We start from the raw sequence: 26,163 nt of genomic DNA, 5'->3' as shown, positions 1-26,163 counted from the left end.
CACCGCTGTGTACTCCCAGTGCAAACCCCCGCACCCGCCTGTGCCCCCCCTTTTTCACCCCCGTGCACTACCGCACCCTCCCTCTGCACCCCCTGTATCTCTCTCTACCCCCCCATGCACAAGCACCGCCGCACCCCGCTCTTCATCGCCGTCCCCCTCCCGCATCCCCCTCCCGCATCCCGCATCCCCCTCCCGCCGCCTCTCTTATGGCGCCGCCCAGCGGCCGCAGCGGGCGCCGCTCGGGGCGTGTCGTGCCTCCTGCTCCCCTCCCTCTATGGCGGCCGCTGAGCGCGGCCCTGAGGCCTCTGCGGGGCGGGCCGCTGGCGGGGCGCGCGTCCCCTCGGCGGGGCGCTCCCGAGCCGCGCTCCGCTGCCTCCTCTTCTGCCTCCTCCTCTGCCGCTTGTTGTTCTATTTTTTATTTATTTATTCCCACCACCCCCTCCTCCTCTTCCCGAAGTCGCTCCCCTACTCCTCCTCCTCCTCCTCCTCCCGCCTCAGCCCCGTCCCCGCCTTCCTTCCACCGCCTCCTTTCCCTTCCCCGCTCCCCCAGGGCCGGGTTTCGGGACGCTGCTTGGCGCCCGCCCGTGAGGAAGAAGCGGCCTCACCTCAACCCCTCCTCCACGCACACACACACACATACACACACTCACACACACCGCCCTCCCTTCCCTTCCCTCCCCTCCCCTCCCCATCCCCGCTCCTCCCGCCGACCGGGACTCGCCCCGAGCCGGGAGGGAGACCATCGCTGTCCGCTCCTCCTCCTCCTCCTCCTGCAGCGGGGGCCGCATCCTGCTGCCGAGGGGGAGGGAATTGATGTGGAGACCCAGCGCAGCACCATGCAGCCCCCGCCGAGGAAGGTGAGGAGGCTCCCCCCGGGGAAAGGAGAGAGGGTGCCGGGGCGGGAGGGGGGGCTGGGGGGAGGCCGAGGGCGGTTTGGATGCGGGGCGGGCAGGCTGACCGAGGTGGGGTTGTTTTGGGGCAGGGTGGTGAGGCCTAGGGGCAGGGGACGAGGGAGGCGGTGTGGGGGTCTGAGGGCACGGCGGTGGTCGGTGGGGCAGCAGGTTGGGCGCCGGGCTGGTTGTGCAGTGGTTGGAGTCTGAAGGTAGGGTAGGAAAAGCAGAGCAAGTGTTAGGGAAGAGGGGAGGTGTGAGGCGCGGAGGGGGCTCGGTGAGGGTCAGCAGCAAGGTGGGAACGCCTGGGGGGGGGCTGGAAACTGGATGTGTGGAGGGGCCGTGGGGGGTGGCGGTGGTGGGATAGGATGGGTCCAGCTGGAGCGGCTGAGCTGTGGAAGTAGAACAGGGCATGAGGAAGGGCTGGTGAGGAAGGTGGTGCCCTTGGGCAGCGGGTGTTGGGGTGGCCGTGGCTGGGCCACCTCCGTGCTCAATGGAGGCTCTCCAAGCGGAGGAGAGCAGTGGCTGGGGAGGGCGGGGAGAGGGGGGCAGTGACTGCGGAGGTCTTGGCAGTGCACAGAGGTGTTGAGAAAGCCTGTGCGGGTGGTGGGGTGCTGCCAGCTGTGTTCCAGAGGTGCTGCGGTGGGTGGATGCCAAGAGCAAGGGGTTGGTTGTCTCGGAGCAGAAGGTCACGTCTGGAGTTGATGCAAGGGTGCAGGCTATCCCAGCGTCTATCAGGAACCCCTGCAGCCAAAAATATGCAACATATGTGTGATGGGAACAAGCTGCAGATGCATGGGCAGGGTTATGGGTTTTTTTTTTAGCCTGTCCCTGCTGGCCATGGGAATATGGGGTGCTTTGCTTTAGGGGGAGCTCCTTTGGGAAGAGGCATGAGGAGCAATGTAAGGGTTTGGATAATAAAAGGTGATCCCAAGTGTGGCTTTTCCATGTAGGCAGGTTGTTAGTGGGGAAGGCTTGAGCTGTGGTGGGGTTTTGAGCTATGTGTAAGTACTGAGATTTACTGGGGAGTGATTTTGAGGGATGTAGGCAACGGGGAGAAGGTGAAGCCGATCTCGGCAGGCAGGGCTGCTCCTTTGCAGGCACGGTGGAAGGGAGTTGTGTGGTTTTGTGATCTGTGTGTGTATTACAGATTCTTTGCGATGCTGCCTGGTGAGGGTGGTTTGGGTTCTACCCACTGACAATCTCCATGGATGGAGCTCACCCTGGATGTTTGAGATTTTGTGTGTGACGTTGAGGTGTCTCACCCAGGGGACTGCAGGGGTTTGCTGGGTGAACAAACCCTGGAACAGTGACTGGGAGAGCCTGGAGGGCGAGGGGAGGAAGATTGGAGAGGGAGCATAAACAGAAATCCCTTGTCATCCCCCAAGCTCCCCGGTAGCCCTGGCAGGCAGCTGCAGTGGAGATCTCTCCTTGGCTCATTCCTGCTTCTCGACCTCTGTTTTTGTGGCTGGACTCTGCTTTTGTTCATTCTGATTTCTATTTTAGTTTTGCATTTGGTGCCTCATTTATGCTCTGTGCCTGTCATTCTTTGCCTATATGTTGGGGTGGGGTTTTTGTTTCATTTAAAGCTTGTTTCCATGACATGGGATCATCTTGGGGGGGGGAGGGAGGGTTATTTATTTTGAGTAGGGTTTTATCGTGGGTTTGGGTTGGGTTTGGGTTGTTTTGGGGTTTTTTTTACATGTAGATAAGCCCCCAAATGCTGAAAGTTCATGTTAAAAATAGAGACTTTTTCTGCTTCAACTGGATGTGTGTTGGGTTTTGTTGTGGGGTGGTTTTTTTTTGTTGGTATCATGTGAAAGAACTTCATCTTCCTAGAATGTGATTGAAGGGTCCCTGTTGCTGGGGGATGGTTTCCAGTGTTAAAATTGAGGAGGCTTTGGCTAGCTCATGAGATTTAAGTTGGATTTTTGTTGCTTTTTTTCACACTGGCTAGCCAAGAAGAGGAAGATGTGTGTCTTCCTCTCTGAATTTTTCATCTCTCTTCCCCCCTTACAGTAACTGTTTGGCATTTATCATAGTATCAGTCAGGGTTGGAAGGGACCACAAGGATCATCCAGTTCCAACCCCCCTGCCATGGGCAGGGACACCCCACACTAGATCAGGCTGGCCAGAGCCTCCTCCAGCCTGGGCTTAAACACCTCCAGGGATGGGGCCATTTATATCCTCATGAATGCATAATGTCCTCAGATCTGCTGGTGATCTGTTTTGTTGTGGTGGTTTGGGTTTTTTTCATGAATTCCCTGTGAGCACCAGAGGCCTTCAATGCCAAGAGCTCTTGTTTTGTAAAAACCAGAACAAAACAACCCCAAAGATAACCTTTCCAAAGTCAAATCATACCTGTGCTAATGGTGCCAAAGTCAAATCATACCTGGCAGGTACCTGCCAGCTACCTGCTTGAGCTGGGAGGCTGGGCTAGATGCTCTCTAGAGGTCCCTTCCAACCTCCACCCATTCAGGTGGGATTTGGGTTCCCAAAGTATTGAAATTTTAGCTTCATGCTGCCCATGTTCAAAGGCAAATTACAGCAGTCTCCTAAAAATGGTGAACTTGTGAAGCCTTTTACAGAGGGCACAATCAAAAATCAGCTTCATGTTTCAGCTCTCTCTGAATGGTAACAGTTGTAGGACAGTTTAATCAATGTCACAATTCTGCAGTTTCTGCTGAAGTACCCAGTGCATATCTTGTGAGCTCACAGAACCATGAAGCAGAGAATGGCTCAGGTTGGAAGGGACCTCAGAGATCATCTCCTCCAACCTCCACACCATACCCAGGGACACCTCTCAGCTAGACTCAGCTGCTCAAGGCCTCTTCCAGACTGGCCTTCAACACCCCCAGGCAGGAGGCAGCCACAGCCTCCCTGGGCAGCCTGTGCCAGACTCTCACCACCCTCACACTGAAGAACTTCTTCCTCAGCTCCAGTCTGACCCTGCTGTGCCTCAGCTTCAAACCATTCCCCCTTGGCCTGGCTCTAGACACCCTTAGCAAAAGTCCCTCTGCAGCCTTCCTGCAGGGTCCCTTCAGCTCTTGGAAGGCAGCTGTGAGGTCCCCCTGGAGCCTTCTCTTCTCCAGGCTGAACACCCCCAGCTCCCTCAGCCTGTCCTCACAGCAGAGCTGCTGCAGCCCTTGGATCATCTTTGTGGCCTCCTCTGGGCTCCCTCCAGCAGCTCTGTGTCCTCCTTGTGCTGGGGACATCAGAACTGGAGGCAGGATTGGATGTGGTGTCTGAGCAGAGCAGAATCAAGGGGCAGAATCACCTCTTATTCCCCCCTGTGGCTTGCATTTTCTTTTTGGTAGGCAAAGCTCTCATTGCACACAAGCAACCCTCCCAGTTTTTGGAATAAAATCACACCTTTGTTAATGTTTGGGCATAAGCTTGAGGGTTTTGCCATCTCAGCCTCATGAGATTCAACAAAGCCAAGTGCAAGGTCCTGAACCTGTGTTGGGGCAATTCCAAACACAAATCCAGGCTGGGTAGAGAATGGATGGAGAGCAGCCCTGTGGAGAAGGACTTGGGAGTGCTGGGGGGTGAAAAACTGGAGATGAGCCAGCACTGAGCACTGCCAGCCCAGAGCCAGCCCTGTGCTGGGCTGATCCCCAGCAGTGTGGGCAGCAGGGGCAGGGAGGGGATTCTGCCCCTCTGCTCTGCTCTGCTCAGACCCCACCTGCAGTGCTGGGGCAGCTCTGGAGGCCTCAGTACAGAGAGGGAGCTGTTGGAGCAGGGCCAGAGGAGGCCACAGCCATGCTGGGAGGGCTGGAAGCCCTCTGCTGTGAGGCCAGGCTGGGAGAGTTGGGGGTGTTGAGGCTGGAGAAGAGAAGGCTTCAGGGAGACCTTCTGGTGGCAGCTTTCCAGTATTTGTACGAGGCCTCCAGGAGAGCTGGAGGGGGACTTGTTACAAAGGCATGGACTGACAGGAGGAGAGGTGATGGCTTCAAACTGGAAGAAGCTGGGTTTAGATTAGACATTACAAAGAAATGTTCCCCATGGAGGGGTAGGAGGGGGGCACTGGAACAGGTTGCCCAAGGAAGTTGTGTAGGCTTCAAACCTGGAAGTGTTCAAGGCCAGGATGGATGAGGCCTTGAGGTGTAGTAGGAGGTATCCCTGCTGATGGGAGAGGGTTGGAACTAGGTGATCTTTAAGTTCCCCTCCAATTCAAACCATCCTGTGATTGTGTCTGCAGTGTGAGCCTGGTGGGCTGACAGCACTTCCTGAGATCAGCCTTTATGGATGTTGCAGGGGGTCAAGCTGCACTTCCTGGTTGTAAATTTGAACACAGGGTTAAATGTGCATTTTCAAAATAGATCAAGGACTTCAATTGATTTCTGGATGATCTTCAAGGTCCCTTCCAGCCTAAAACCATTCCATGAATCTGTGAGACCTAACAGAGGCCTTCCAGTACCTGAAGGGGGCTGCAAGAAGGCTTGTTCCCAAAGGCCTGCAGTGAGAGGACAAGGGGCAATGATTTTAAAGGAGAGCAGTGGAGATTTGGATTGGATGTTGGGAACAAGTTCTGCACCTTGAGGGTGGTGGAACACTGGAACAGGTTGCCCAGGGAGGTAGCTGAGGCTCCATCCCTAGAGATACTCAAGGTGAGACTGGACAAGGCTCTGAGCAACCTCTTGTGCTGACTGCAGGGAGGTTGGACTAGATGACCTTAGGAGGTCAGTGACATGGACAGTGGCATTGAGTGTACCCTCAGTAAGTTTGCTGATGCCACCAAGCTGTGTGGTGCAGCAGACAGGTTGGAGGGAAGGGATGCCATCCAGAGGGACCTTGACAGGCTGGAGAGGTGGGCTCAGGACAACCTCATGAGGTTCAACAAGACCAAGTGCAGGGTCCTGCATCTGGGTTGAGGCAATCCCAGGCACAAATCCAGGCTGGGCAGGGACTGGCTGGAAAGCAGCCCAGAGGTGAGAGACCTGGGGGTGCTGGTGGAGGAGAAGCTCAACAGGAGCTCTCAGTGTGCACTTGCAGCCTGGAAAGCCAATCAGATCCTGGGCTGCAGCAAGAGAAGTGTGGCCAGCAGGGCAAGGGAGGTGATTCTCCCCCTCTCCTCAGCTCTGCTGAGACCCCACCTGGAGTACTGCCTCCAGTTCTGGAGGCCCTATTACAAGAGGGATCTGGAGGTGCTGGAAGGTGTCCAGAGAAGGGCCACAAGGATGAGCAGAGGGCTGGAGCACCTCTCCTATGAGGACAGACTGAAGGAGTTGGGGCTGTTCAGGCTGGAGAAGAGAAGGCTCCCAGGTGACCTAATTGTGGCCTTCCAGTATCTGAAGGGGGCCTACAAGAAGGCTGGGGAGGGACTTCTCAGGATCTCAGGTAGTGATAGGACTAGGGGGAATGGAATGAAGCTGGAGGTGGGGAGATTCAGGCTGGGCGTGAGGAGGAAGTTCTTCACCATGAGAGTGGTGAAGGCCTGGAATGGGTTGAGGCCCCATCCCTGGAGATGTTTAAGCCCAGGCTGGATGAGGCTCTGGCCAGCCTGATCTAGTGTGGGGTGTGCCTGACCATGGCAGGGGGGTTGGAACTAGATGACCCTTGTGCCCCCTTCCAACCCTGACTGATACTATGATACTAGGTCCCTTCCAACCCGACCCATTCCGTGAGTAGACGAACTGTTCTTTGTCCTGTTGCAATTTGCCCTCAAACCCTGGAGGAGCTAAAGGCGGTCTGTGGTGCCTTGTGCTTTGCCGCAGGTGAAAGTTACACAGGAGCTCAAGAACATCCAGGTGGAGCAGATGACAAGACTTCAGGCCAAGCATCAGGCCGAATGCGAGCTCCTGGATGATATCAGGTAAGCTCTGCGCTCCCAGAAGCCCTCTGCTTCGATCCCTTTTTCCTTCCTCTCCGTTCTGTTTTTGCCTTCGCTGCTGGAGGAGCACTGGAGTTACAAAACGTCAGGAACTGACGATGGAATTTCCTCTTTGGATTTCCTGCTGCTTGCTTTTTTTTTTTCCCCTTTCAGGCTGTGAAAAGTTTTGACACAGCTGGAAATTATAACTGGAGCTAACACAATGCAAACCAGTTTGGGTTTTTTTGACTGGGTTTTTTTTTTCCCCCCCCCCCCCCTCCCTTTCTCTTCGGCGGGGAGAACCGCTGGAAACAAAAGTCACCGACCCAAAAAAAAAGCGCTGGGCTGTTCAGCAATGTTTTTTCTTGGGGGTTTGGGTGTGTAATAGACTGAAGCCTTTGATTCACCACTTGTGAGAGGCTGCTAAAATGACTTGAAATATTTTAAATCCCCTCATGATTTATGTCTTGCTGGCCTGAAAGCTCCTCCTAGGTCTAGAGGGCTTTGAATAGCTCTTTAAATGGCATCGAAGTGGGGTTTGGTTTGTTGTTGTTTGGTTGGGGTTTTTTTTTTAACCAGCAGCTCACATTTGCATTTATAAGTGGAAGCTCTGAGCAGATTTGAGATCAATAGTGGGGCCAAGAAGAGGCCACTGAGGTGATCAGAGGGCTGGAGAGCCTCTGCTGTGAGGACAGGCTGAGAGAGCTGGGGTTGTTCAGCCTGGAGAAAGGAAGGCTCTGAGGAGACCTCATAGAGGCCTTCCAGTACCCTGAAGAGGGCTACAGGAGAGCTGGAGAGGGACTTGTTTGTAGGGATAGGATGAGGGGGAATGCACTGAAGCTGGATTCAGACTGGAGATTAGGAAGAAATTCTTTAGAGTGAAGGTGGGGAGACACTGGAACAGGTTGTCCAGGGAGGCTGTGAATGTCCATTACCTGGAGGTATTCAAGGCTAGGTTGGATGAGGCCTTGAGCAACCTGGGCTGGTGGGAGGTGTCCCTACCCATGGCAGGGGGTTGGAACTGGGTGATCTTAAGGGTCCTTTCCAACCCAAACCATTCTATGAATCTAGGGAAAATCTCCATGGCATCAGTTGTGGGGGTTGTGTTACTCATTTTATCTAAAGTGACTGCATCTCTTGGAGTGGAAAGTTTGCTTTTAACCAAATCTGGTGGCACTTTAGAGAGGATTCCATTTGCAAAGGAGCAATTTCAGAGATGGCTCTTCTGTGAAATGTTCAGCACTGAGTGTGCTGCTGTCCTGTTCTTTTTAGTACTCTGTTTGTGGAGGGCCACAAAGATGATCCAAGGGCTGCAGCAGCTCTGCTGTGAGGCCAGGCTGAGGGAGCTGGGGGTGTTCAGCCTGGAGAAGAGAAGGCTCCAGGGGGACCTCAGAGCTGCCTTGCAATAGCTGAAGGGATCCTGCAGGAAGGCTGCAGAGGGACTTTTGCTAAGGGTGTCTAGAGCCAGGCCAAGGGGGAATGGTATGAAGCTGAGGCAGAGCAGGGTCAGACTGGAGCTGAGGAAGAAGTTCTTCAGTGTGAGGGTGGTGAGAGTCTGGAACAGGCTGCCCAGGGAGGCTGTGGCTGCCTCCTGCCTGGGGGTGTTGAAGGCCAGGCTGGATGAGGCCTTGAGCAGCTGAATCTAGTTGAGAGGTGTCCCTGGGCATGGTGTGGAGGTTGAAGGAGATGAGCTCTGAGGTCCCTTCCAACCTGAGCCATTCTCTGATTCCATCCGTTAATTATTTGAATGAGATGTCTTGCTTTCTGTGTATATAAGGTGCAAATGTGTTGGCTGTGACAGGTGACACGCTGTTTGTCTCTCTCTTTTGGTGTCCTCATCATAAATCAGAAGGTGGGGGCTTTGAGCCTGCTCTTCTTTGGTGGTTGTCAGAAATGCTTTTTTGTGTGGTCAAGATCACAGATTTCATTTCCTCAGATTAAGATTAGTGGCTGTGCAGTGCTTTTACAAGCAAATGCTGAGTAATAAGTAACAGACTGATCCAAGGAATGTTTCTCCTTAGACAGAAGTTTATTTTTAGGGCTTGTAGAGTCAGGTGCTGCTGTTCTGGTCCAGGTGTTGTCAGAATCATAGAACTGTTGAGGCTGGAAAAGACCCTGAAGTTCATGGACTCCAACTATCAGCCTTGCACTGCCAAGTCTGTGGCTAAATAATGTCCCACAGCACCACATTTCCGTGGCTTTTAAACCCCTCCAGGAATGGGGACTCCACCACTGATTTGGGCAGCCTGCTTCAGGCCTTGACAACCCTTTCAGGGAAGAAATTGATCCTTGTAGCCAGCCTAAACTTTCCATGCCACAACTTGAAGCTGTTTCCTCTCATCCTGTCACTTGTTACTAGGGAGAAGAGACCAACCCCCTTCTGGCTCCAACCTCCTTTCAGGGAGTTGTAGAGAGCTACAAGGTCTCCTCTCAGCCTCTTTTTCTCCACAGTAAGCAAATCCCAGTTCCCTCAGCAGCTCCTCACCAGCCCTGATCTCCAGACCCTTCACCAGCTTCATTGTCCTTCTCTGGATATGCTGCAGCACTTCAGTGCCCTTCTATGACTGAGGGGCCCAAGCGTTTGAGGTGTGGCCTCACCAGTGCTGAGTCCAGGGGAACAAGCTCTTCCCTAGTCTTGAGCCACACTATTCCTGATCCAAACCAGGATGCTGGTGGCCTTTTTGGCCATGTGGGCACGCTGCTGTCTTGTCTTCATCCTTGCTTTTTGAACAGCTAAGCCAGGTGCTGCTGCTCAAGTCCTGGTTTTAGCCTTTCCTCTGCTCTTGATCGCTGGAGTCTCCATTGTGCCAAAAGGTATCATCAACATTGTTAGCCTGTGGCCACTAACCCTGGAAAACATGAAGATGTTTGGCTTAAAATATGTTTTTCTCCCATGTAATTTAATTTCAGCAGTTAATTTAATTTGTCCATTTTAATGTTGTGGATTAAGGAGCCGGGTTAATATATTTAATCCACTACCAGAGTCACTAAATGGAGCCAGGCTGTGTTCAGGCTTCTTGTTGCTGGCAGAACCACTGCCTGGATTTACAGATTAAACACTTCTTTAAGCATGGAATGATGTGGATGGGGTATGACAGCTCCATCGTGGCAAGGATTTGTTCCAACAGCAGATACCAGACGAGGAGAGGAGATGAGAATTTGGGCCAGTAAAAAAAAAGCCCCCAGCCTTTGCTGGGAAAAAACCCCAACCCCCCCTGATTTTCATTTGTGATACAGAAGCCTTTTAATTGCACTGAGTTGTGAAGGGGGGGAGGGAGTGTGGGGTTTGAAGGCTTGGTAGCGTGCTGGTCAGCTTGTGACAGGACAAGCTGGACAGGAGCAGGCAGTGTGAGCTTGCAGCACAGAAGGCCAAGGGCAGCCTGGGCTGCAGCCAAAGCAGTGCTGGCAGCAGAGCCAGAGAGGTGATTCTGCCACTTTGCTCTGCTCTGGGGAGACCTCAGCTGGAGTGCTGTGTGCAGGTCTGGAGCCCTCAGCACAGCAAGGACCTGGAGCTGATGGAGCAGGTCCGGAGGAGGGCCAGGCAAATGCTCAGGGGGTTGGAGCAGCTCTGCTGTGAGGCCAGGCTGAGGGAGCTGGGGGTGTTCAGCCTGGAGAAGAGAAGGCTCCAGGGAGACCTAATAGCAGCCTGCCAGTACCTGAAGGGGACCTACAGCACAACACTTAGAGGATGGCCAAGGGATCAGGCCCAGCCAGCATGGGTTTAGGAAGGGCAGGTCCTGCCTGACCAACCTGATCTCCTTCTATGATCAGGTGACTGCCTGGTGGATGTGGGCAGGCCTGTGGATGTAGTCTACCTGGACCTCAGCAAGGCCTTTGACACCGTTCCCCACAGCAAACTCCTGGCCAAGCTGTCAGCCCATGGCTTGGATGGGAGCACACTGCGATGGGTTAGGAACTGGCTGGAGGGCCGAGCCCAGAGAGTGGTGGTGAATGGTGCCACATCCAGCTGGCAGCCAGTCACCAGTGGTGTGCCCCAGGGATCAGTGCTGGGCCCCATGCTCTTTAACATCTTTATTGATGATCTGGACGAGGGCATCGAGTCCATCATCAGTAAATTTGCTGACGACACCAAGCTGGGGGCAGGAGTTGATCTGCTGGAGGGTAGAGAGGCTCTGCAGAGGGACCTCGACAGGCTGGGCAGATGGGCAGAGTCCAACGGCATGAGATTTAACACATCCAAGTGCCAGGTTCTGCACATTGGCCACAGCAACCCCATGCAGAGCTACAGGCTGGGGTCAGAGTGGCTGGAGAGCAGTCAGGCTGAGAGGGACCTGGGGGTGCTAGTCGACGGTAGACTGAACATGAGCCTGCAGTGTGCCCAGGCAGCTAAGAGGGCCAATGGCATCCTGGCCTGCATCAGGAACAGTGTGGCCAGCAGGAGCAGGGAGGTCATTCTGCCCCTGTACACTGCACTGGTTAGGCCGCACCTCGAGTCCTGTGTCCAGTTCTGGGCCCCTCAGTTTAGGAAGGAGGTTGACTTGCTGGAACGAGTCCAGAGAAGAGCAACAAAGTTGGTGAGGGGCTTGGAGCACAAGCCCTACGAGGAGAGGCTGAGGGAGCTGGGGTTGCTTAGCCTGGAGAAGAGGAGACTCAGGGGTGACCTTATTACTCTCTACAACTACCTGAAGGGAGGTTGTAGACAGACGGCTGTTGGTCTTTTCTCCCAGGCAAGCAGTACCAGAACAAGAGGACACAGTCTCAGGCTGTGCCAGGGGAGGTTCAGGCTGGATGTTAGAAAAAAGTTCTATACAGAAAGAGTGATTGCCCTTTGGAATGGGCTGCCTGGGGAGGTGGTGGAGTCGCCATCACTGGAGGTTTTTAGGAGAAGACTTGACAGGGTGCTTGGTGCTGTGGGTTAGTTGTTTGGGCGGTGTTGGATTGGTTGATGGGTTGGACGCGATGATCTTGAAGGTCTCTTCCAACCTGGTTTATTCTATGTATGTATTCTATTCTATGTATGTACAGGAAGGCTGCAGAGAGACTGTTTGCAAAGGCCTGCAGTGACAGGATGAGAGGCAGTGGCTTCAAACTAGAGCAGAGCAGATTTAGACTGAATATCAGTAAGAAGTTCTTTACCATGAGGGTGGTGGAACACAGGAACAAGTTGCCCAGGGAGGTGGTTTTAGGTTCCTTCCCTGGAGATATTGAAGGTGAGGCTGGACAGGGCTCTGGGCAACCTGATGTAGTTGAGGATGTCCCTGCTGACTGCAGGGAGGTTGGATTGGATGACCTTTGGAGGTCCCTTCCTGCCTGGGCCATTCTGTGGCACTGGTGTGACAAGTTGGGTGTCAGCCTTGTCGTCCCATTACTCATTTCTTTAGGAGTGCATTCAGGGTATGCAGCCACCATGCTGCCCGAGCGTTCCAGAAGGCAGTGCTCACTGGAACAACACACACACACACAGCATCTTTTTGTCTCAGGAATGAAGAATTATTTTTCTAGAAAGCATCCTGCTGTTACCCAGGAAGATTCAATCTGAGCCAAAAGCTGTTTGTTTAGTGAGGCTTGAGGGAGTTTGAGTCCTTTTGGAGCACTATTGGGGATTAATAGAATGGATTGGGTTGGAAAGGACCTTTAAGATCATTCAGTTCCAACCCCCTTGCTGGGGGCAGGGATGCTTCCCACCAGTCCAAGTTGCTCAAGGCCTCATCCAGCCTGGCCTTGAACACCTCTGGGGAGGAGGCATCCACAACCTTCCTGGCAACCTGTGCCAGTGTCTCACCACCCTCTAAAGAATTTCCTCCTCATCTCCAGTCTCAATCTGCCCCCTTCCAGCTTCAATCTATTGCCCCTTGTCCTGTCACTCCCAGCCCTTGTCAAAAGTCCCTCCCCAACTTTCTTGTAGCCCTCTTCAGGTGCTAGAAGGCTGCTTTAAGGTCTCCCTGGATCCTTGTCTTCTCCAGGCAGAACAGCCCCAACTCTTGCAGCCTGTCCCCACAGGGGAGGTTCTCCAGCCCTCTGATCATCTTCATGGCCTCCTCTGGACCTCCTCCAACAGTTCCATGTCCTTCTTGTGGTGGGAGCACCAGAACTGGACACAGTGCTCCAGGTGGGGTCTCTTGAGAGCAAGGTTGAGGGGGAGAATCACCTCTCTTGATCTGCTGGTCACACTTCTTTTGATGCAGCTCAGTACTGCAAGACTCCAACTTCATGCCCTTGTTTTATGCTCCAGACCTTTCCCCAGCTTTGTTGCCCTTCCCTGGCCACACTCAAGCAATGAATGTTTCTCTGGGAGTGAAGGGCCCAAAGCTGAACTCAGGATTTGAGGTGTAGCCTCAGCAGTGGACAGAGGAACAGTCCCCTCCCTTGTCCTGCTGGCCACATTTAAATCACACACTTGATACTTAAACACCATCCTGTAGAGGACTTACAGCTTTTCATTACATCTCTTTGTATCTTTGCAAGTCAGTTTTGTATACAAGGGATAAAAGAAAGGGCACAAGGAAGAGATCAGAAGGTTCTCTGATGAGTTCCAGCAGAGCACATCTATTGTCTGGTAGACCAACAGATGAGTTTTGGCAGCCTACCAGATCATAGACATAGTTGGCATTCCAATAGCTTTGATATCTTTATAGAAAGCTGAGCACTCTTTTGACTGTTTGTGGTTTGAAGGCTTAAACTTTGTTGTTTGGAGGGGATGTGGAACTCTGAGCTACTCTTCATCCTGGAGAAGAGAAGGGAGACCTAAGAGCACCCTTCTAGTACCTTAAGGGGGCTACAAGAAGGCTGCAGAGGGACTGTTTAGAAAGACCTGCAGCAACAGGACAAGAGGCAATGGCTTCAAACTAGAGCAGAGCAGATTTAGATTGGATGTTAGGAACAAGTTCTGCCCCATGAGGGTGGTGGAACACTGGAACAGGTTGCCCAGGGAGGTAGTTGAGGCCCCATCCTTGGAGATATTGAAGGTGAGGCTGGACAGGGCTCTGGGCAACCTGAGCTAGTGGAGGATGTCCCTGCTGAGTGCAGAGGGGGTTGGACTGGATGACCTCTGGAAGCCTCTTCCAAGCCAGACCATTCTGTGATTCTACTATTTATTCCAAGGGGGATTGCTCCTGCTCAGGGTTGAGGTATGTAGATCTAATTACCTTTTTCCCAGCTTCTCTGTACATACTTCATCTCCTTGAGGGCTGTACATAAACAACCCCCCGAGGTTTATTTAAATCTGAAAATGTGTGTTCTTCTTGAGTGATAATACAGCTGTGCTCAGGTAGCCAAGAAGGCCAACAGCATCCTGGCTTGGATCAGCAATAGTCTGGCCAGCAGGACCAGGGGAATCATTGTCCCCCTGTACCAGCACTGAGGAGCCTACACCTCAGATCCTGGGTTCAGTTTTGGGTCTCTTATTCCAAGATGGACATTTTGGTGCTGGAGCAGGTCCAGAGAAGGGCACTGAAGCTGGTGAAGGGTGTGGAGAACAGGTCTGGTGAGGAGCAGCTGAGGGAGCTGGGGCTCTTTAGCCTGGAGAAAAGGAGGCTGTGGGGAGGCCTTCAGCTCTCTACAACTTCCTGAAAGGAGCTTGGAGCCAGGTAGGGGTTGGTCTGTTCTCCCAAGTAGCAAGTGACAAGACAAAAGGAAAGAGCTCAAGTTGCACCAGGGGAGATTTAGGTTGGATATTAGGAACAATTTCTTCACTAAAAGGTTTGTCAAGACCTGACCCAGGCTACCCAGGGCACTGGTGGAGTCCCCATCCCTGGAAGGATTTAAAAGCTGTGGAGATGTGGTGCTGAGGGCCATGGTTTAGCTGTGAACTTGCCAGTGCTGGGTTGATGGTTGGAGTCACAGATTGTATGGGGTTGGAAGGGACCTTCCAAATTCATCTTGTTCCTGCTCACTGCAAAGTGGTTGGACATCTCCAACTAGATCAGGCTGCCTGGGGCCACATTGAGTCTGATCTTGCCTCAACCACAACCCTGGGCGACCTGTTCCAGTATTAAAACCACTACATCTTAAGGGTCTTTTCCAGCCTGCATGATTCCATGAGTCTCTCTTCTGTGTGTAAGGATGTAGATTGACTCCTTGGGGTCCAGGAGGAAAGAAAGGACAGCAGGTTCTCGTTGGAAGCATGCCTTAGACTTGACAATAGTACTGCTGCTGGTGGAGTGGAAAGTTTTCCTGGGAGTTGAATGATTTCTTGAAATAACCTGAAAAATCTAATATTCATTATAGAAAAAACCCTGCAAATCTCAGGCTTGCAGAGAGTCTCTGCTCTGTGGGAGCTGAGGAGCAGGAAACCTGAAGGATCTTTTTAATGACTTGACAAGACTAGAAGGGGGGGGAAAAAAAGTAGGGTTAGCAAATAGGTTTAAAAATACATGTCTATGTTTAGAAGCTAGGAGTTGGCTCTTGGTGTTGCCTTTCTTCATCCTGGCTGACTGAGGAATTTGTGGAACAAGTGATTCAGGAGGCTTTTAGGATTGTTGGCTCAGTTTGAGCCCTGACATCTGTTTATCTTCTGGAGCTCACTGAAGCTACTGTAGCCTTTCATCTGGTAGACCTAATAGCAGCCTGCCAGTACCTGAAGGAGGCTACAAGAAGGATGGAGAGAGACTATTTGCAGAGGCCTGCAGGGACAGGATGAGAGGCAGTGGCTTCAAACTAGAGCAGAGCAGATTTGGATTGGATGTTAGGAACAAGTTCTGCACCATGAGGGTGGTGGGACACTGGGACAGGTTGTCCAGAGAGGTGGTTGAGGTCCCATCCCTGGAGATATTGAAGGTGAGGCTGGACAGGGCTCTGGGCAACCTGAGCTAGTTGAGGATGTCCCTGCTGAGTGCAGAGGGGGTTGGAGTGGATGCCCTTTGGAGGTCCCTTCCAACCCAGACCATTCTGTGATTCTATGATCTCTGCTGGCATTGCTTTCTGCAATCAGGATGGAGAAGCAGGTTTTGCCTCCTGGAAAGGTAAACGTGGACTTTGGCACTGTGAACCAGAAATCCTGCAGAGTTTCTTTGTGGCTTCAAGTACTTGGAGAGGGACTTTCCCCAAGGGTGTCTAGCAACAGGACAAGGAGGAATAGTTTGAAGCAGAGGGAGGGGAAGATTAAACTGGATCTGAGGAGGAAGTTCTTCAGTATGAGGTTGGTGAGACTCTGGAACAGGCTGCCCAAGGAGGCTGTGGATCCCTTCTCCCTGGAGGTGTTCAGGGTCAGGCTGGATGAGGCCTTGAGCAACCTGGTCTAGTTGAGAGGTGTCCCTGCCCATGTCAGGGCAGTTGATGATCTTTATGGTCCCTTAAAACCTGAGCCATGCTGTCATTCATTGTATTCACACCTGACTGCTTTTAATGGCTTCAGGTTGCACCAGAAGAGATTTACTTCTGCACATTAGGGAAAAAAAACAACCCCAATATCAAAAGGTTCAGGAACAGGCTGCCCAGGGCCATGGTGGAGACACTATCCCTGCAGGGATTGAGAAGCCAGAGAAGGGCCAGAAAGCTGTTGAAGGGTCTGGAGAAAAATCTATAGGAGGGGAGGCTGAAGGATCTGGGGTTGTTCAGTCTGGAGAAGAGGAGGCTAAGAGGAGACCTGAAAGGAGGTTGGAGCCAGCTGAGAGTTGGGCTCTTCTCCCTAGTGACAGAAGGAGAGCACATAGCCTGAAATTGTGTCAGGGGAGGGTAAGGTTGGAGATTAGGAAAAATTTCTCTGCTTCCAGAGTGGTCAGGGATTGGAACAGGCTGCCCAGGGAGGTGGTGGAGTCCCCATCCCTGGAGGAGTTCAGGAAATGTGTGGCCATGGCACTTGGGGCCATGGTTTGATGGCCATAGTGGTGTTGGGTTGATGGTTGGACTTGATGATCTTAGAGGTGTTTTTCAACCCAAACAGTTCCATGGTTCTGTGATTAGATGTGGTGCTGAGGGACATGTTTTACTGGTGGACTTGGTGGTGTTGGGTTAATGTTTGAACTGGATGATCTTGGAGGTATTTCCAGCCTCAATGATTCTATGATGAAGTCAATGGTCTTGGAAGGTGTTTTCCAACCAAAGCAATGCTCTGATTTTCTGTTGGGTGGCAGGGAGTAAGTCCCATGTAGCAGTCTGAAATTGCCCTTGGCTTGCTGGGCCATGGGCATAGTTGCCTTTTTGGTGTGTGCAGGCATCTGCAAGCCTGTGAAGAAGCCTGTAAGAGCCACACTTTCATTCCATTTGCTGTTCCTGTCTTGTCTTTAAATGCTATCAACTTTCTGAAGGGGTTAGGTGAGGGTTGCGTTACCTCGAAGGTTGCATTCAGCCCTTCTTTTCCAATGAGCTTTTTCTGCCTTTGCAGTTCATGTTAGTATAGTCTAAAATGCCTTCTTAGAGCCCTCTTCACTTTTATGTGTTGCCAGCAATGATGGGGTTGTGTTTAGAATAGAATAGACCAGGTTGGAAGAGACCTTTGAGATCGAGTCCAACCTATCATCCAACACCACCTAATCAACTAAACCATGGCATCAAGCACCCTATCAAGTCTCCTCCTGAACACCTCCAATGATGGTGACTCCACCACCTCCCCGGGCAGCCCATTCCAATGGGCAATCACTCTCTCTGTGTAGAACTTCTTCCTAACCTCCAGCCTAAACCTCCCCTGGTGCAGCTTGAGACTGTGTCGTCTTGTTCTGGTGCTGGGTGCCTGGGAGAAGAGACCAACCTCCGCCTGCCTGCTGGTTTCCTCTGTTCTAAAGCCTGGACCACTGCTGAAGGGCTGCCTTGCTTGCCAACTATTTCTGCTGTCTCCCTGTAGGAGCAGAAGAATGGGTGAGCCATGGATTAGGGAATTTACCCACCTGAAAGTGGGTCCAGAGGATGGCACCAAGATGGGGGTTGGACTGGATGACCTTTGGAGGTTCCCTCCAACCCAGCCCATTCTATGATCAGAGGGCTGGAGAACATCCCCTATGGCGACAGGCTGAAGGAGTTGGGGTTGTGCAGCCTGGAGAAGAGAAGGCTCCAAGGAGACCTTAGAGCAGCCTTCCAGTGCCTGAAGGGGGTTACAAGAGAGATGGGGAGGGACTTTTCGCAAGGGCTTAGAGTGACAGGAAGAGAGGGAGTGGATTGAAGCTGGAAGAGCAGGGATTGAGACTGGAGATTAGGAAGGAATTCTTGACAGTGAGGGTGGTGAGACACTGGAACAGGTTGCCTAGGGAAGCTGTAGGTGTCCCCTCCCTGGTGGTGTTCAAGGCCAGGTTGGATGAGGCTTTGAGCAACCTGGTCTAGTGGAAGGTGTTAGAGCTACATCATCTTGAAGATCCCTTCCAACCTAAACTGTTCTATGAGTCTGTGAAATCAAATTTCCCCCTACTCATCTCCCCAGAAAGGAGAATTTGGGGATCAGCCCATTCCCTGATCCAGCTTGCTGCATGGCTGCTAGAATGGAGTGGTAGGAGGAGTGAGGATGTGAGGAAGGAGAGAGCAAAGCAAGACAGGTTCACATGGAACTAAAGTCAGTGCATAAGCCCAGCCTTGAGAAAGCCCAGCTGCTACTTAGTGAATGTCAGAGCTGTCAAAGCCACCTTCCTTATGTCTTAGCTGATTTTCTGCTGTTGAGTGTCTTGCATCATTGAGTGTCTTGCTTCATCATTTTCAGGCAGTTTATTGTACACTGTCTGGAAGAAGGATGTGGAGATGTTGCATGATTTCCTGGCTGAGATGGAATAGCAACGCAGTCATTCTGCTTGAGGGGTCCCAAACTCATTTTTTCAGCACTTTCAACTAAAATCATGGCGTAAAAGGAGTTGCCAAAACCATGAGCTTAGGAGCTTGCTGGGCTCCTGACAAGAAAACATATTTAGAGATACAGAGGGACTTTTTAGGATGTCAGATAGTATTAGGACTATCACAGGGAAGTCATTCTGCCCCTGTACTCAGCACTGGTTAGGCCACACCTTGAGTGCTGTGTCCAGATCTGGGGCCCTCAGTTTAAGAAAGATCTTGAGATTAGGAAGGTGTCCAGAGAAGGGCAACAAAGCTGGGGAGGGGTCTGGAGCACAGCCCTGTGAGGAGAGGCTGAGGGAGCTGGGGTTGCTTAGCCTGGAGAAGAGGAGGCTCAGGGGAGACCTCATTGCTGTCTACAACTCCCTGAAGTGAGGTTGTAGCCAGCTGGGGGTTGGTCTCTTCTCCCAGGCACCCAGCACCAGAACAAGAGGACACAGAACAAGCTGCACCAGGGGAGGTTTGGGCTGGCTATGAGGAAGAAGTTCTTCACAGAGAGATTGGCCATTGGAATGTGCTGCCCAGGGAGGTGGTGGAGTCACCACCACTGGAAGTGTTTAAAAAGAGCCTGGATGAGGCACTTAGTGCCATGGTTTAGTTGATCAGATGGTGTTGGGTGACAGGTTGGACTGGATGATCTCAAAAGTCTTTTCCAACCTGCTCAATTCTGTATTCTATTGTATGACTGGGGGGGAATGGAGCAAAACTGGAAGTGGCTAGATTGAGATTGGATGGTAGGAAGAAGTTCTTCCCCATGAGTGTGGTGAGACACTGGCACAGGTTGCCCAGGGAGGTGGTGGAAGCCTCATCCCTGGAGGTTTTGAAGGCCAGGCTGGAGGTGGCTGTGAGCAACCTGCTCTGGTGTGAGGTGTCCCTGGCCATGGCAGTGGAGCTGGAACTGGCTCCCTTGAGGTTCCTTCCAACCCTGACAGTTCTATGATTCTGTTTTCCTGTATGGTGGTGTGCTGTCAGCTGGCATTGTCCTCTTGCTGCTGCTCTGCTGATGTGTAGCAAGATTGGATGTGGAGCCTGTGAGTGAGAGAAGAAGGAACTCAGTGGGAATTTGTGTTTCTATTCCCATTCTGAGGACGCAGCACTTCCTAGGCGTCTCCAGCTCGGTGTCTCAGTCCTGTCATAACAAGTCTGAGGGAACAGCACAGATGCTTTGGAACATAGTGTGTGTGGGGGGGGAAAAACATACCAAAAAGAGAATCAAAGCATGAATGAATATTTCTCTGCAGCAGAGAGCTGGTTGCTGCTAGTTGTAACACGTCGTTGTGTGCGCTGAGATCCGCTCCCCTGAGTACAGCTGCCTGGAACCTTTTGCTGTGCTGGCTGGCGGAGTTTGACTGCGCTGCTGGAATCTCCCCGCTGATGTTGGTGGGTTCATGATAAGGTTTATGGCAGCTTTGGCTGCAAGTCAAGCTGCTGAAGTGGAAACTCCGGCCAGTTCTGGGTTCAGGAAGGACAGGGATTTGCTGGAGAGGGTCCAGCGAAGGGCGGCAGAGATGCAGAGGGGACTTGAAGGTCTCTGATGCGGGAAGGCTGAGGGAAGTGGGGATTTGGGGTCTGGAGAAGAGCAGCCTGAGGGGGGGAATCTCATCCGTGTTGATCAGATGAGTGTCAGGAGGATGGGACCAGGCTTTTCTCAGTGGTGCCCAGTGACAGGAGAGGGGTAATAGGCACAAATTCAAACAGATCTAAACATGAGGAGGATCTTCTTTAATGTAAGGGTGGCAGAGCACTGGAACAGGCTGCCCAGAGAAGTGGAGTCTCCATCTCTGCAGACATTCAAAACCCACCTGGATGTGTTCCTTTGTGACCTTCTCTAGGTGAACTTGCCTTGGCAAGGGGATTGGACTTGATGGTCTCCAGAGGTCCCTTTCAACCCCTGCATTTTGTGATTCTGTGCTGTTCCAGATGTAAATACAGCAAATCTAACACAGCAGCTACAGTGCAGCTCACTGAACAGATACTGGGGTAGGGCACGGTTTCATTGCAGCATGGAGAGAGCTGCACAGGGATAGATAACTGGAAATGAAAAATATAAGAGAGTGTAAAGCTGCCTGGTGGAAAATGACCTGGGGGTGCTGGGCAACAGCTGGCTGAAGATGGACCAGTGTGTGCCCAGGTGGCCAAGAAGGCCAGCAGCATCCTGGTTTGAATCAGAAATAGTGCCCAGCAGGAGTAGGGAGGTGTACTGAGAACTGGTGAGGCTGCACTTCAAGTCCTGGATTTTGTTTTGGGCTCCTCACTCCAGGAAGTTCATTGAGGTGCTGGAATAGGTCCAGAGAAGGGCACGAATGCTGGGGAAGGGTCTGGAGATCAGGGCTGGTGAGGAGCAGCTGAGGGACTTGTGGTTGTTCAGCCTGGAGAAAAGAAGGCTGAGGGGAGACCTGGCTTTCTGCAACTCCCTGCAAGTGAGTTGGAGCCAGGTGGGGGTCAGTCTCTTCTCCCAGATAAGAAGCAACAGGACAAGAGGAAGCTCCCTCAAGCTGCCCCAGGGGAGGTTAAGGTTGGATATCAGGAACAATTTCTACGCTGTATGAGTGGTTAAGCCCTGGTTCAGGCTGCCCAGGTCAGTGGTGGAGTCCCTATAGAATCATAGAATTGTTAGGGTTGGAAAGAACCTCAAGGATCCTCCTGTTCCAACCCCCCTGCCATGGGCAGGCACACCTCACACCAGAGCAGGTTGCTCACAGCTACATCCAGCCTGGCCTTCAAAACCTCCAGGGATGAGGCTTCCACCACCTCCCTGGGCAACCTGTGCCAGGCTCTCACCACCCTCATGGAGAAGAACTTCTTCCTGACATCCAATCTGAATCTCCCCCCTTCTAGTTTTGCTCCATTCCCCCCAGTCCTATCACTCCCTGACACCCTGGAGGGATTAAAAGCTGTGGAGATGTGGTGTGGGGGGACATGGTTTAGTGGTGGACTTGGCAGGGCTGGCTTGATGGTTGGACTGGATGGTCTTGGAGGTGTTTTCCAACCTCAGTGATTCTCTAATTGGCATTTCTGTGTGTATAAAGCCTTATGGGTTAGGATGCCATAAGAGACTCTGAAAAAGGAGGAGAAAGCTTTGCTGTTCCTGGCCTGAGGCATGATGGTAGTGAGGAGTTCACTTTTTCTTCATGTTCTTTCTGGTCTCCAGCTGCAGGGAATGCAGCCTGCATAGTCTTGAGCCTTGTATTGGTCTCCAGAGCATGTTTGCCCCTGGCTTGGGGGGGGTGGTGTTTGAGAAAAGCCTTTCTTCTTCAGTTCTCCTTTGCAGGAGGAAGTCACCTCCCTGCTCACCATTTACTCCTTCATTGTCACCTTTCCTTTTTCCTTCAAGGTCACTCACTCCAGCAGATGTGATGCTCACTTCTGGTATTTGCAGCTTTATTTAAGTAGGAGGAGATTGATTTTGCTTCTGTGCTCTGTGAAATCTGCTGCCTGCCAAGAAGAGAACTCCAGAAAATGATGGCCAGTGCTGTTTCAATCTGTGTTTGACTCACACTTGGGAAGACTTCCCTTGTGCAACCAGTGGATCTTGAGGCTCAGGGGGTTTTGTCTTTAAAGCTTGCACTTTTCTGAGGAATTGATGCCATTTCTTTCCTCTTCAGAGTAGCACAGAATGGTTTGAAAGGGACCTTTCAAGGTCATCTTGTCCAACCCCCCTGCAGTGAGCCAGGATAACTTCAACAGCTTCAAGGATCTTCACCTAAATCAGGTTTCTCCGAGCCTCATCTAACCTAATCAGCTCTTGAGCTGCTCTTTCTCAGCACCAGTGAGTGTTGTGGCTTCCTGGTTTATTTTTTTTCCCCTCAGGCTCTGTTAATTAGCTGAGGGGACACAACATCATTATAGAACTGTTGAAGCTGGAAGAGACCTTTGAGATCATCAAGTCCAACAGCTCGCTTAGAGCTCACGCTCCCAGCTCTGCTGCTAGGACAGTACCACTAAACCATGTCCCTCGGCACCACATCCGTGCATCTTTGAAACACCTCCAGGCATGGTGACTTCACCTCCCTGGGCAACCTGTTCCAGTGCCTGAGAACCCTTGCTGGGAAGGAATAGTTCCTAATATCCAACTTGAACCTCCCTGGCACAACTTGAGGCTGTTTCCTCTTGTCCTATCACATGCTGCACGTGAGAGAGAGGCCAACCCCCACATCTCTCCAACTTCCTTTGAGGTAGCTGTAGAGGGTGATGAAGTCTCCCCTCAGCCTCCTCTTCTGAATCATACAATCCCAGAATGGTTGGGGTTGAAGGTTGCTCATCTAGTCCAACCACCCTGCAGTCAGCAGGGACATCCCCAACTAAATCAGGTAGCTCAGAGCCACCTCAAGCCTGACTTTGAATTCCTCCAGGGCTGAAGACTGAACCACCTCAATTCCCTCAGCTGTTGCTGACGTTCAGAGCCCTTCACCAGCTTAGTCGTTCTTCGCTGGACACACTCCAGCACCTCGGTGTCCATCTTGTAGTGAGGGGCCCCAGTCTGAACCCAGGATTGTTGACTTTAAGATGAAACATGTAGAAATCCCAGAAACTGTTTTGAGAGCAGTTGGTGGTGGTGCTTTCTGAGCTCCCTGTAAAGCGACCACAGAAGCCGTGGTCTGGGCACGCTACCTGTAATTAGGCAGCCCTTTAATGAGATGCTCACATTCTTGGAAGAATTAAAACCTGGTGATGTTTTGACTGGAACTGTTTGAGGGGAGGCTTGGAATGTAGTTAAAATAAAAAGAAGAAAAAAACACCCACCAACAACCCAATCCTGTTGTTTACTGGGTGTGGAAGTCCCAAGTTTTTGAGTGAGGAAGAGAAGAAGACAAAAATTGGTTTCAATCTAAACACAGCCCCAGTGTGATGATTCAGGTTTGAATTGGCATAGTGAAATGGAGGCCTGGGCCACACTCCTTCATCACAGGCCCACAGGATGCTAGAGGTTGGAAGGGACTCTTGAAGATCATCAAGTCCAAATCCCTGCCAGAGCAGGGCCATAGAATCCAGCACAGGTCACACAGGAACACATCCAAATGGGGCTTAGAAGTCTCCAGACAAGGAGACTCCACAACCTCTCTGGGCAGCCTGCTCCAGGGCTCTGGGACCCTCCCAGTGAAGCAGTTCCTCCTCATGTTGAGGTGGAACCTCCTGTGCTGGAGTTTGTATCCATTGCCCCTTATCCTATCCCAGGGTGCAACTGAGCAGATCCTGTCCCCTCCCTCCTGACCCCCAGCCCTCAGATATTAATAAACATTTATTAAATCCCCTCTCAGCCTTCTCCTCTCCAGGCTAACCAGCCCCAGGGCTCTCAGCCTCTCCTCACCAGGCAGTGCTCCATGTCCCTTCAGCATTCTGGTAGCCCTCCCTTGGACTCTCTCCAGCAGATCCCTCTTGAACTGGGGAGCCCAGAGCTGGATGCAGTATTCCAGGTGAGGTCTCAGCAGGGCAGAGTAGAGGGGGAGGAGAACCTCCCTGGATCTGCTGGCCACACTCTGCTGAATGCAGCCCAGGATCCCATTGGCCTTCTTGGCCACCAGGGCACATTGCTGGCCCATGCAGAACTTGTTATCCACCAGGACTCCCAGGTCCTTCTCCCCAGGGCTGCTCTCCAGCAGATCACCTCCCAGCCTGTCCTGATGCATTTTTTTCTTAATGCTTGATATCTAAAAACTGATGGATTTCCTCTTTCTGTATTTCTTGAGGAATCATAGAATGGGCTGGGCTAGAAGGAACCTATGCCAGTTGTGATTGATCTGTGAAATATTCTGGTCAAGATGATGACTTCAGCATCATGTGTGGAAGCTGGAGCTCTTCAGTGTATCAGTGAAACTGTTCTGAGTTAGCATTTTACTCCCTGAAACATAAATATGCTTTTTAGGGAGGACTACTGTTTAAACAGCAGGAAATCATTCACATAGGAGAACTTCTGATGGCAAAAAAAGTCAAAGATAGACTGTCTGGATTCTGGGTTTCCAAGCAAGATCTCACTGAACTATTAGCAGATTGATTTTGTGTTCCTTTGGATTGAGTGAGGAACAAGTTCTGCCCCATGAGGGTGGTGGGACACTGGAACAGGTTGCCCAGGGAGGTGGTTGAGGCCCCATCCCTGGAGACATTCAAGGTGAGGCTTGACAGGCTCTGGGCAACCTGAGCTAGTGGAGGATGTCCCTGCTGAGTGCAGAGGAGTTTGGACTGGATGACCTTAGAGGTCCCTTCCATCCCAGACCATTCTGTGATTCTAAACCATGTCCCTCATCAGCACATCTCCACATCTTTTAAATCCCTCCAGGGATTTGGACTCTACCACAGCAGTGCTCAGGCTGCCCCAGGCCTTGATAACCCTTTTAGGGAAGAAGTTGTTCCTCATGTCCAACCTGAACCTCCCCTGGTGCAACTTGAGGCCATCTCCTCTTGTCCTGTCGATTGTTCCTTGGCAGAAGAGGCCAACCTCCACCTCACTCCAAGTTCGTCTCAGGGAGTTGCAGAGAGCCAGAAGGTCTCACCTCTGTCTTCTTTTTCCCAGGCTCAACAGCCCCAGTTCTCTCAGCTGCTTCTCACCAGCCCTGTTCTCCAGCTGCTTCCCCACCTTCTTTGTGCTTCTCTGGACACACTCAATCCCCTTAATGTACCCCTTGGAGTGAGAAGCCCAAATCTGAACACACTATTTGAGGTGTGGCCTGACCAGTGCTGCCTAGGATGATTAAGGGACTGGAGCATGTACCCTATGAGGAGAAGCTGAGAGCCTGGGGGCTTTTAGCCTTGAAAATAGAAGACTGAGAGGGGATTTAATAAATGTGTATCAATATCTGAGGGCTGGGGGTGAGGAGGGAGGGGACAGGCTCTGCTCAGTTGCACCCTGGGATAGGGCAAGGGGCAATGGATATAAACTCCAGCACAGGAGGTTCCACCTCAGCATGAGGAGGAACTTCTTCACTGTGAGGGTCACAGAGCCCTGGAGCAGGCTGCTCAGAGAGGTTGTGGAGTCTCCTCTGGAGACTTTCAAGACTCACCTGGATGCATTCCTGTGTGACCTGTGCTGGATTCTATGGTCCTGCTCTGGCAGGGGAGTTGGCCTTGAGGAGAGGCTGAGGGAGCGGGGATTGCTTAGCCTGGAGAGGAGGAGGCTCCGGGCAGACCTTATTGCTCTCTACAGCTACCTGAAGGGAGGTTGTAGACAGGCAGAGGTTGGTCTCTTCTCCCAGGCAGCCAGCACCAGAACAAGAGGACACAGTCTCAAGCTGTGCCAGGGGAGGTTTAGGCTGGAGGTTAGGAGGAAGTTCTACACAGAGAGAGTGATTGCCCATTGGAATGGGCTGCCCAGGGAGGTGGTGGAGTCACCATCATTGGAGGTGTTCAGGAGAAGCCTTGATAGGGTGCTTGGTGCCATGGTTTAGTTGATTAGGTGGTGTTGGATGATGGGTTGGACACAATGATCTCGAAGGTCTCTTCCAACCTGGTTTATTCTATTCTATCTTTGAAGGTCCCTTCCAACCCCTAACATCCTATGATCCATTTCTCACATCAGAAAGATATGATTGGGATTTTTCCCTCCACTTTAGCTTTAAGGTTTGCGTTTGAAGGAGCTTTTCTGGACTAAACCAACTCCAGCAGCAGCTCTGGAAGTCTTGAGTTTGGAAGGGCTTTCAGGAGAAGGTTGCATTAGGCGGTGAGCACCGTGCTTTGGATAGACGGCAACCCAAACTGCTTCTGGTCCTAAACAGAACAGGCATTCTTGGCCTAAAGTTACATTTCCAGTTTTGACTGAGTGCC

At 51.9% G+C, this 26,163-nt stretch overlaps 1 protein-coding gene across 2 annotated transcripts in view; it reads left to right on the top strand.

Moving 5' to 3' along the window:
- Nucleotides 1-632: 632 nt before the first annotated feature.
- The window catches only part of FCHSD2 (FCH and double SH3 domains 2), a 227,818-nt gene continuing 202,287 nt past the window's right edge, over nt 633-26,163 (top strand). The window contains exons 1-2 of one of the 2 annotated variants that reach the window (XM_054164636.1): nt 633-857; nt 6,608-6,705. In XM_054164636.1, the coding sequence (XP_054020611.1) occupies nt 837-857; nt 6,608-6,705 (119 nt within the window). In that variant the 5' untranslated portion in view covers nt 633-836. Of the gene's footprint in view, nt 858-6,607; nt 6,706-19,729; nt 19,789-26,163 lie in introns of those variants that run through there. The other variant, XM_054164635.1, reaches the window with a different exon arrangement.

This window comes from Dryobates pubescens, chromosome 10 (assembly GCF_014839835.1).
Source record: "Dryobates pubescens isolate bDryPub1 chromosome 10, bDryPub1.pri, whole genome shotgun sequence".
Lineage (NCBI taxonomy): Eukaryota > Metazoa > Chordata > Aves > Piciformes > Picidae > Dryobates > Dryobates pubescens.
Note: the sequence above shows the minus strand (reverse complement) of the source record. Positions and strands in the feature narration are given on the sequence as shown.